At 26.6% G+C, this 11,927-nt stretch overlaps 1 protein-coding gene across 2 annotated transcripts; it reads left to right on the forward strand.

Moving 5' to 3' along the window:
• Positions 1–2,550: 2,550 nt before the first annotated feature.
• LOC126908843 (uncharacterized) lies at positions 2,551–11,576 on the forward strand. 2 transcript variants are annotated; one of them, XM_050691154.1, is made up of 4 exons: positions 2,551–2,685; positions 2,746–2,887; positions 10,882–10,955; positions 11,029–11,555. In XM_050691154.1, the coding sequence occupies exons 1-4, from the start codon at positions 2,629–2,631 to the stop codon at positions 11,326–11,328; spliced, it is 573 nt and encodes a 190-aa protein (XP_050547111.1). In that variant the 5' UTR covers positions 2,551–2,628; the 3' UTR covers positions 11,329–11,555. The 2 variants fall into 2 exon arrangements, with proteins under 2 accessions (XP_050547111.1, XP_050547112.1); XM_050691155.1 differs by lacking the exons at positions 2,551–2,685; positions 2,746–2,887 and adding an exon at positions 9,771–9,909 and having other exon boundaries at positions 11,029–11,576.
• Positions 11,577–11,927: the final 351 nt, after the last annotated feature.

An 11,927-nucleotide genomic window follows, 5' to 3' on the forward strand; every position in this document is an offset into this window, starting at 1 on the left:
AAAAAAAAAAAAAAAAAAAAAAAAAAAGGGTATTTAATAAATGTATTACATTATATTTTGCATATTTTAGGTAGTAACACAGAACGAAAATGACAATTAAATTCTCAAAAGTGCTGTAATTAATTTAAAGAAAGAAATTTATAATGAATGTAATTATTTAACAATTATTGTAATAATTCATATACTTTATTATATTTTTGTATTTTTTAGATGGCTCACTATACAGATTACGTGATGTATTGATAGAAAGATAATTCTACAAGGCACAATTGAAGAATACTGAATTTGGTGAACGTCACAATCATATTGCCGGTGATAATATACTATATAAAATCTCAATAAAATTTCCTCCTAATTTGATATATAATTGGTATTACAAAAATAAACGTATTACAAAAGAAAAGTTATTATTTTATTTAAATATTCCCATGCCCTATTTTTTTTTAACAATTATTTAATATATTCTACAATTATAAAAAATTGTAATCTCTATATCCAATAATTTATTGTATTTCATTATTATTATTGCTTTAAGTATATTTTAATTTCATTTTCAATTTTTTGTAGATTCTGTGCCGCTCTCGGTTTATTTGTACTTTTAATTGCCTAAAATAATCCGCCAATCTTATTATTTGGACTGAAATATAAAAGGAATATCTGTTAAATGTCATAAATTCTTTTTGACATCTATTTTATTTGCATATCCTAATAATATTTTTAAGTTATGTTAAATAAAAAATAATTTGGTTTCGTCATTTTTTTGTTCTTAAAACAGAGTTTCAATAAAAAAATTTCATAAAAATGATGCAAATACAAATATTTTATTAGCTAATGCTAAAATTTTAAATAGACAATAGACTTGAAGTCAAATTCCTTTCCTATTAGTTAAACATACAGTATTATCAAGCAATTTTAATTACCCTCATTCAAAAAATTTGCACTCCCAGTGTTTTTATTAATGTTCCATTTATTTCAAAGTAAAAAGTTCAAAAATAGTAATTTACATAATTCCAGCCTTTTACTCAAAAGCATTAGTTTTAGTTGCCAACAAGATTTAAATTTCTCATAACAATACTCGATTTTTAACTTAATGACAATAATTGTTTAATTGATTTTTAATTACACAATTGTAATTCTTAATAGTTAGTAAACTGTAAATATTATTTTAATGTGAAATAAAAATATATATTTAAATATTTTAGCTATGTGAAACCTATTAAAATACCCTTAAACCCATTATTGTAACATCTCAGCTTTTGGATATAAGCGACAAAATTGTCGTAACACAAATTAAACACCAAGAGAGGAGGTTGTAGTAGGTAAAGTGTTTATGACAATGATGTTGAGTCTGTCGCCTGGGTATTCACGTCCGTGTGATCATACGACAGTTACTGTGATCAGCTGACACTCCGGATTAGCTGTGAGTGTCAAAAGGCCGCTGTTGTAGGAAGGGAATAAAAGTAACACCTAAGTATAAGGTGCAGATGAAGTGCAAAACACAAGTACTATGAAATGTCGAGGATAAGAGTAGGTAGGTTAAAAAAGAAAAAAGACTTGAATTAATGCAGTAAGTCGGACAGCAACAACCGAGTACTGAGACTGATAAATGACACGAAGCACTGGAGTCGACTGACCAGGATGGGCAGTATTTTTGGGTTTTTATAATAATTCTGACGATTGCAAATTTAGTAATAAAACTAATATTTCAGGGAAATAAAAGTGTGTACCATCATATATTATTAACTGTGAATAGATCTACTAAACAGAAATAGTTAGGTCACGTCCGGCTTGATGGAGCGATTGGAATAAATATTTGGTTGACGTTTATGGTTTGGTTGACTAATGATGATAATCGAAGGTTTTTTAATGAAATCCAAAAGAGCTTGGATAACTAAAAATATTTCCTTTAGTCTAAATTGTTCAAGAGTGAAAAAGGTAATGCAGAATCTGATTATTGTCTTGTTAAACAGATTGGTATGTTGGAGATGAAATTATCTTCTAACGAAAAGTCTCTTGGTATTTTGGATACAAGCAATACTTTTTTAGAAGACTTTTAAAGACAATGTAGTAGTGCTACATTAGCCATCAGGGTGACGACTTCAAAATCCGCTGCGTGGTACAAGTCTTCACCACTCAATATACAGAATAACATTAAGAGATACTTAACAACATCTATATCATTTTAAAAAGATAATGTGAGTCATATATTAGCAAAATTACGTATATCTAAGAAATTCTTTTTTTAAAATTTGTTTTTTTTTTTACTATATTAAAGAAACATATAGCTATAGTTAATCGTTAATTGGTCAAGAAAAAGTAAAAATTTTAATCTTTAATCATATAAAATTTGATTTGTGTTTTAATAAAGTTTTACATTTTGCACAGTAAATTTGAACACTTGATGACATCATAAAAAAAATTGTTTTAAAGTCTAAATGTAAATGTGTCAATACATTAAAATCTAATTTTTTTTTTCAAAAATAACATTATTTTAGTTAAATAATTAATATTTGCACTATTTCAGTATAAATTGTTAAACATTATATGTAAAATGACACAGCTAGAATTTAAATATTTGAATAATTATTTTTCTAAATTGTTATTTTCTGAAGTAAAAAAATCATTGTAATGCATTTGAAAACTATACTAATCTTTTGTTCATTTTGTTTTTTTACCGGAATAATAGTAAGTCTATTCCAACTTTTATTTATTTATTTATTAAATATGATAATTTTATATTTAAAGAGCGAGGGACTTAACGTATTTCAAATAAACCTCTTTGAATACTTGATAACGGATTATAATATTGGTAGATCCATTGAGAAAATACAACATGCATTATTTTGTCATGATATCGAAGAGACTTACAATGATTATAACCTTGATGGTAATTTATAATTAATATAATTTTTAGCTTTAGATTTACTGACACGAATTTTTCAATATATTCGCCAATTAATGTACTTTGTTTAATTTTAAATTTATTTAGAATATAAAAAAAAACTCAACCCATCAGAGTGGGGTCGGGCGCAGTGGGGACGTGGCATTGTTAGGTCTAGTATAGATTTAATCTGGCATTGATTAAAATCACTATCTATAAAAACCCTTCGATATAAATCTATAAATAGTGTTGAATTAAAGAAATCGGTAGATAACTACAAAAGCAACATGATCTCCTATTTATTTATTTATATCCTTATTACATGTTTTATAATTTATAAGTGTAATATATGTATAAGTATTTATCATAGCAATTAAATGAAGTATAGTATAAAACTGATATTCAATAATTTAGTAGTAAAATTTTTACGAGAAATTATAAAAAATTATAAAGTAGTTAAAACTTTTATGGCAAACGCATATAAAAGTTAAATTTCTTGTTGCAATATTTAAAAAAAAAAAGTTGTATGGTATTTATAAATAAATTTACTGGTCTACAAGCAATTTTCATCCGAGACCAAAATATACTTTTCTAAACCCATTTTTACGCCAATTTCAAATCTGCAATTAAAGTTTCGCATATGGCCTAAATAATAACAAATATTTATGTTTGATTATTATTTTAAGTCTAGATTAATCAATACATATAATTTAATTACGAATAAGTTGAAAAAGTTCTACTTTCTATACGCATTTTAAGGTTTGAACCCTCCTGTAAAAAGAAAAATTATCCGATTTAAAAAAAATATATGTTAAATGAAAGAAGTATATAAATAGAATTTCTCATTACAAAATTGTACTGAAACAATATATTTTTTAAAAAGTTATAGAAATATAAAGTTAAAAATGTAACAAATGAAAGTGGGAATTTGATTACAAAAATAGCATACGGTAGTCATTTTCACCGTTAAGACAACATAAAGTCCTAATTTTTTTTTTCCATTTTACATTAGGCTTAATTAAAGTGTATACATAAAAGTGTAAGTATTTCTGGAACACTTTCAAAAGTTAAGTCGAAAAAGTTAATTTTTTTTAAAAAGTTGTAATTTTGTATCCCTCTTGTAAAAGAAAAGGGTCAAATTTATAAAAAAAATTTTTCAAAATAATATTTTAATTGATATAGATTTATGAATCTAAAAAAAAAATTTATATTTATTTGGTCTTTTTTAAAAAAGTTATGGCAATTTGAAATAAAAACAAAAAACCAGCACAGTAAAAATTAAAATCTAGTATTTTCACACAAAAGTCCGAATTTTATTTTTTCCATAATAAAGTATATTACATTAACTTTAATTTAAGATATACATAAAAGTGTCAGTATTTCCGGAACCCTTTCAAAAGTTAATTTGAAAAAGTTAATTTTTATTGGAAAAGTTTCCATTATGAAACCCCCCTGTGGGCATGTAAAACATGGTCCGATTAAAAAAAAAAGTATGTCGAATGTAAGGTGTTTATAAATACTACTTCTCATGAAAAAATTGTATTGATCTATACATTTTTCAAAAAGTTTTAGCATAATTAAGTTCAAAATGTAAAATACAAAATCGAGAATTTTCACACAAAAATAGCATTCGGTAGCCATTTTCACCGTGAAGACAAAATAAAGCCCGAAATTTTTTTTTTCCATGATAAAGTATATTAAGTTAGTTTTAATATAAGATATATATAAAATTTTCAGACTTTCCAGAACTTTTTCAAAAGTCAAGTCTTCAACTAGATTTGATTTGTGATTTTTTGACGTATCCTTATAATCAAACGTTTTCTACACTATAAATCAAAATTTTTTCTTCATGCAAACTTAACTTTTGTTTCGTATGAGTCAGCTAGACCGTGGAATGTTTAGTTTTGCACCGTACTAGAATGCCGTTCACCTTAAGTCTGTTTAATTCAATATTTTTGAAGCTGAAGAGGGCTCTCCTGGGAGGATGACGGCTAATCGCACATCTAATAAGTAACGAGAGTAGACAATAATTAATGGCACGTAATGGTGGAAAGAACAGACGGCAGAAAAGCGACTATAGCAGTGTAGTTATTCAAACATAAAATGTTGTTTTCATGTGTCACTAAGGTTTTTCTAATTTGGTAAATTTGAATCGTAACTATTCGAAGCCATTACTCTCAAAAGTTGAAAAAATTTTACTCGTTCCCCGTAAAGGGAGAAAATCTCCAAAAAAATTACTAATTACTAAAATTACTAATAATTTTATTTACATTTTTTAATTCGAAATGTATCAATTTTTAGCTTCGATGCGAAGCTGAGAAGGTATTAATTTTACAATGATGTATTTTTTTTTGTCTGTTACCACTATAAATCAGCTCTCACTGGACCGATTTTGATGAACAATACGTAAAAAACTTACAAATAGTATTTAGTCGAAGACATTACCATAAAAAATTGAAAAAAATTCTCTCGTTCCCGTAAATGGGGAAATTACCCAAAAAATTGAAATTTTAAAAATCGATTACTTTCAAGATTTTTTCAATTTTTTTTTTTAAACAGCAATAATTTTTTTAAAAATGAAAAAACCAAGCATTTGGGTATTCACCTAACATTTGATAAATTTTTGTGAACATTTGATCTTTTACGTGCCCACAGGAGAATTTCAAAATGGACACTTTTCCAATAAAAATTAACTTTTTCAAATAAACTTTTGAAAGTGTTCCGGAAATACGTCAAAAGATCACAAATCGTATCTAGTTGAAGATATTACCCTCAAAAGTTGAAAAAATTTCCCTCGTTCCCTGTAAATGAGGGAAACCTCCAAAAAAATTACAAATTTAAAATCACTAATTTTCAAATTTTTTAAAAATTTTTTTACATAAAAGTGCCATAACATTTTCAAAAATGAACTTATCAATATAATTTATATAGATGTATAATAACCTTTCATTTGGTATATTTTTTTTATAAATCTGACACTTTACTTGCCCACAGGAGCGGATTTAAAATGACAACTTTTCCAAAAAATTAACTTTTTCGACTTGACTTTAAAAAATGTTCCGGAAAGAGTGACACTTTTATATATATTTTAAATTAAAGCTTATGAAATATACTTTAATTGGAAAAAATATAATTTGACCCTGGATTTGTCTTTATGGTTAATAGGACTGTTGTATTAAAAAAATGTGATATTTTTATGAAAAAAATTCTTGATTTTATAATTTTTATTTTAGCTTCGATGCGAAGGTGAAAAGGTTTTACTATGATGAGTTTTTTTTTTTTTTGTGACTGTTACCACTTTTTTTCATCTCTCACCGAACGAATTTTTTTCAACAATTCGTCAAAAGATAACAAATTGTATCTAGACGAAGACATTACCTCCAAAAAATTAAAAATCGCTAATTTTCGAAAAGTTTTAAATTTTTTTTACTAAAAACTGCCATAACTTTTTTAAAAATGAACATACAATATAGTTTTTTTTACATAGATGCATGATATCATCACTTATCATTTGGTGTATTGTTGTTATAAATCTGACCATTTGCCTGCCCCAAGGGGGAGATTTTAACTTTTTTAACTTAACTTTTGAAAATGTTCCGGAAAGTACGATACTTTTATATATATCTTAAATTAAAGCTTATGTAATATTATTTAATTTAAAAAAAAAATTTTACCTCTGGACTTTTTTCATGGCTGAATGCTATTTTTGTGTGAAAATTCTCGATTTTGTATTTTACATTTTTCACTTTAAAATGCTATAACTTTTTAAAAATATATGCATCAATACAATTTTTACATGAGAAGTAGTATTTATATATATCTTTCATTTGACATACTGGTTTTTTAAATCCGACCATTTCCCTATATACGAGGGGGGTTCAAATATAAAAAATGCATGTAGAAAGTAGAACTTTTTCAGCTTAATTTTTGGATGTGTTCCGGAAAAACTGACACTTTTATGTATATATTAAGTTAAAGTTAATGTAATATACTTTATTATGGAAAAAAAAAAATTCGGACTTTATTTTGTCTTCGTGGTGAAAATGACTACCGAATGCTATTTTCATGTGAAAATTCTCGATTCGATTTTTTACATTTTTAACTTTATAATGCTATAACTTATTGAAAAGTGTATGGATCAACACAATTTTTTTATGAGAAATACTATTTATATACTTCTCTCTTTCGACCTATTTTTTATTTAAATTGGACGATTTCCCTTTATACAAAAGGTAAAACTATCCTTTAAAAATGCGTATGGAAAGTAGAACTTTATCAACTTAACTTTTGATAACAGCGCAAAAAGTTGAAAAAGAAAATTATATTTTTTCTTCTGAACTTAGTTCCATGTAGTCCAGTGTATTTATTTATAAGTAACATACAGTTTTTATTGAAAAGTATTGCGTCAAGCCATTTAAATTTTTATACGCGTTAAAAGTAAAGAAGTATACAACAACTTTATTATTTTTATAATTTCTCCGTAATAATTACAATATTAAATTATTGAATATCATTTTTATACTAAATTTAATTACTATAATTATTATTTATTCATATATTATATTTATAAATTAATGAACCACTAATCAGGATATAATAAAAGAAATAAGTTATTGTTGCTTATGAAATAATCTACCAATTTCTTAGAATTAAACACTATCTATAGATTTTCATCGAATCGTTTCTTATGATAGTAATGTTAATCACTGTTAGATATCATCTATACTTGCCCCGTCCACACTGTGCTACCGTTTTTTATTTTTATTGTTATTCAAAAAATATTAAATTGATGATGTTTAATTTTCAATTTTTTTGTTTTAACCTGTTGTGGTTCTATAATACATTATCTCGTCCAGTTGTAATAAACAAAAAGAAAAAGTAAAAAGGGGAATAAGGTTGTAATTAACAAAAAGAGAAACGTGAGTGTAGGTATGTAGTCTTGTAATAAATAAAATGGCTATAATAAGGTGGCGAAGGAATGTTATTAAAGGTATTTGGGGCTCGGAGTGTGAAAGGGAAGAAATGTAAAGAAATGTAACACAGGTGGCCAATAAGGAAATAATAATCGTAGCAGGCGTAGTGTAAAAAGGATGGGTACCAATGGAAAGTAAAAGTGTCTATAGATACCCGGTAGTGACTACAATAAAATGAAATAGAAAGGGATCTCGGGGTATGTATGCTTGTGTAAAAACGTCTAATGTATGAATAAGATGGAATTACAAAGAAGGGTCACTACCTAGCTCCTGCACAGAAACGCGCACACAAATTCCCGGCGATTCACAAATATCGTGCCTTTTATAAAAATATTTCAGTTTATTCTTAATGACTTATCCTATTCTAATTGTTTATTACTAAAAAATTCTTCAGTAAAGGATCTATTATAGACTTATTATGTAAACAAATGTTCCACTTACCTCTGATTATCCTGATATTCTCTTGAGATGAACGATGTTGTTGATGTAACAATTATCGATGTATACGTTCACGCATTAATGTACGCAATTATATTTATACGGTTTATATTATTATTAACTCGCGTGTAACTACTTTTCTAGTACAATTCTATATTAAATCTACCCAAGGTGAAATCTAAGTTTGTTATAACTCTGTCTTTTTGCAAAAACCTTTTGTATATTTATGTAGTATAGTTCTTAACCTTGTATATGATGTTTTACGTTAATATATTTATTATTTAATAATTTATAAAGCAAATGAATAACTTCTAAGCAACATAACTGTCCTGTGCAACAAAACTATTTCCAAGTGGCCTACGTCTTTTCAGTCGTCCAAATGGTGATCTAGGGTAGATGCGAGCTCAATTTCAGTTCTTTGCACAATAGATTATACTAGTGTCCTACACTCCGATCACCGGCACTGTGGCATAGATCAGACTAGCTGGTCGATAAGTGGAGAGACACTTTTAGTTGTTTAGTATGATGTTAGTTATAAATATATATTAGTAAAATATTAGTTTTTAGTATAATATTTCGACTCTGATTTATTTGTATTTCGTAGCTGGATATACCAACGCGAGATCTCAAATAATATCTTTGTCTTTATGCAAAGAACCTTATGATATGTGGCCTACTTCTTTTCAATCACCTGTAGGACGACCTAGGTTAGATGCGACTGTACTATAGATTTATGCACGATAAGTTATGTTAGTGTCCTACACTCCGATTGCCCGCACTGTGGCAGAGATCAGACTAGCTAGTCGATAAGTGGAGAGACACTATGAAGAAATCTTATGATTAACTAAAATTCTAATTATGATATTATTGTACTATTACCCTGTCCAGCCAGGTTGTGGCCCTTCAATAAGTAGTAAATACAATTCAATCAAATTAATTACCTTAGAATATCTAATGTATACTACAAAATAATATTAATAATTTATGCGTTGTAAATTATATTAGTGTCCTACACTCCGATTGCCGGCACTGTGGCATAGATCAGACTAGCTAGTCGATAAGTGGAGAGACACTATGAAGAAATCTTATGGTTAACTAAAATTCTAATTATGATATTATTGTACTATTACCCTGTCCAGCCAGGTTGTGGCCCTTCAATAAGTAATAAATACAATTCAATCAAATTAATTACCTTAGAATATGCTTATATGTATATGAATATAAATGTAAATAAAAAGAAATAAATAAACACCAATATTTTATATGTGTTAGAATATTTATATCACCAAAAGTATTCGACCGAAAATAAGATGTATAATATTTTTCAGTAATTACGAAAGAGGGTAAAAATTAGGTAGATTTCATATAGAATTGTAACTAAGAATGAAACATAAACTCACGCACATTCACTTTTTGTATCTTGGTTGAGTATTCCAGAGAGCTGTAGAGATGTATAGATAGAATGGCAAGGTGTCCCAGTATCTGCTAGAGGGATGTTCAGAAATCGTACCACCGCGAAACAAACCACACTAAAGGAAGCGAAGCCGCAGAGGAACCGCCCGAATTTGGGGGAAAATGGCCTTTTTATATCCTGCAAAACTGGTTTAGCGATCTCTGGTGAGATTCTTGAAATATTTTTGCTGTATTTGATTGGTTAATGTGATAGAATCTTTTACGTGAGCATTTTATGGAATGCGTAAGAGGGAGGTTAAATCTTGTGTAAGGGTATTATTTTATTACTCATCTTATCCACGGGGAAACACTGATTTGGTGATATATTTTATTAAATATAAGTATTAATTATTACATGTATTAAAATGTGATACTACACAGTAGTTTAGTGACCCTAGTTTTTCTTGTTTTATAGCACCATAAAAGTTACAAAATTTATATTTTATGGCCCAATTATTCGAATTTTGAAGTGAATCTTTTTTATAGATAGTCCGAAAAATACGATAATCGAGCGTCATGATCGGCCACGGTTGGCTGTAAAGTATATTTTACATTATAATTTAATTTATGAAGTTTCCGTTTATCTGTGCATACTCGTAATACGAAAATGTTTTTTTTTTACAATATGTGTAACGTTTCAACATAAATAAGAAGTAAATGGTGTAAATTTACTTATGTTTTTAATTATGCTCCTGTAATATTTGGTGCTCTCTCAGAACATTTAACCTAGAACTACCATTAGTATTTATACTACTACACTGAGTTTTTGCATCCTAATTTTTATTAAATATTACAGCATTATGCAATTCCGAACAACAAAAGTTTACAAATGTTATCCTGTGTAACTGAATTTTTCTTATATTCTAAAATAATACTAAAAATTTAATTTTCTTTGAAATAGAAAGAGTTGAAAAATTATTTTATTAACGTATTTCCATTAAATTTTGTAAACCTAATTTCTTTAAACACCCTACAACTGATTTTAAAAATTACGTTTTAATAAATTTGAATGTAATAAGATATGATAAAAACTTTTTCTTGAAACACATTTTTATATTTTCATTATGTTTTGAGAAAAATTATTAAAAAAACATGAAATTTTAAATACACTCTATTTAAGATATTCATATTTTATAGATCGAGTAAGTATAAGAATTTTCAAGATTTTGAATTTTTTGGCTAGAATTAAAAAGAGAGGCGATGACAAAAGAGTAAAATCACATAATAATTAGTTTATTAGCCTTTATATATGACTTATTTATTAAATTAGTTTTTATTCTTTAGATAGAAAAACTTGATATAAATGAGTTTCAAATAATCTCAAATAAATTCAGTAATCTTGATACAGACAACGATTGCGTATTAAATAAGGAACAATGCATTACATTGGTTGAATCTATTGGTTACTGTCATTCTAGTAGTGGATTCGTAATTATAAATTTATTTAAAAATATTCATAATTATGTACATACAAGATACATTGCATATGATTTTTTCTCTCTACACAAAAATAGTACAGCCAATATTGATTTTGAAAAAATAATAATAAATAAGATCATAAAAATATATGCACACGAATTATGACCAAAAATATTCAGTGTTCCTCACAATAATTTTACATATATTTTTATTCTCAATTTTTAATAAATCTCACAACAAGAAAATTATAGTTACGTTAACTTTTCTGAATTAGAACTTATCCAACTTTACTTAACACAAAATACAATTTAAGAGATCATAAAATAAATTTTATACAGTGCAATTTATTAAATATACTACGCTTTTTTTTTTGTTAAATGATTTTTTCATAAAAAAGTATAGAATAAAATTAAATTTTTTAGCTTTGATGCAAAGCTGAGATGGTATTAATTTTACTACGACGTTTTTTTTTATTATTATTATTTTTTTTTGTCTGTTACCACTTTTTCTCAGGTCTCACAGGATTGATTTCTTTCAACGATACGTCAAAGATCACAAATCGTATCTAGCTGATGATATTACCCTCAAAATTGAATAAATTTCTCTTGATCCCCGTAAATGGCGGAAATCTCCAAAAAATCACAATTTTCAAAATTGCTAATTTTCGAAATTTTTTTACTTAAAACTGCCATAAATTTTTTAAAAATGACCAAATCAATATAATTTTTTTTATAGATTAATGAGGTATTTACTTATTATTTGGA

Source organism: Daktulosphaira vitifoliae, unplaced genomic scaffold (assembly GCF_025091365.1).
Source record: "Daktulosphaira vitifoliae isolate Bord-2020 unplaced genomic scaffold, ASM2509136v1 Scaffold_18, whole genome shotgun sequence".
In the NCBI taxonomy this organism is placed as follows: Eukaryota; Metazoa; Arthropoda; class Insecta; order Hemiptera; family Phylloxeridae; genus Daktulosphaira; species Daktulosphaira vitifoliae.

Coding starts and splice junctions, on each gene's coding strand:
- LOC126908843 (XM_050691154.1), top strand. CDS start 2,629: ATGCATTTGAAAACTATACTAATCTTTTGTTCATTTTGTTTTTTTACC. Junction 2,686..2,745: donor GTTTTTTTACCGGAATAATA/GTAAGTCTATTC, acceptor TTATATTTAAAG/AGCGAGGGACTTAACGTATT. Junction 2,888..10,881: donor CAATGATTATAACCTTGATG/GTAATTTATAAT, acceptor CATATTTTATAG/ATCGAGTAAGTATAAGAATT.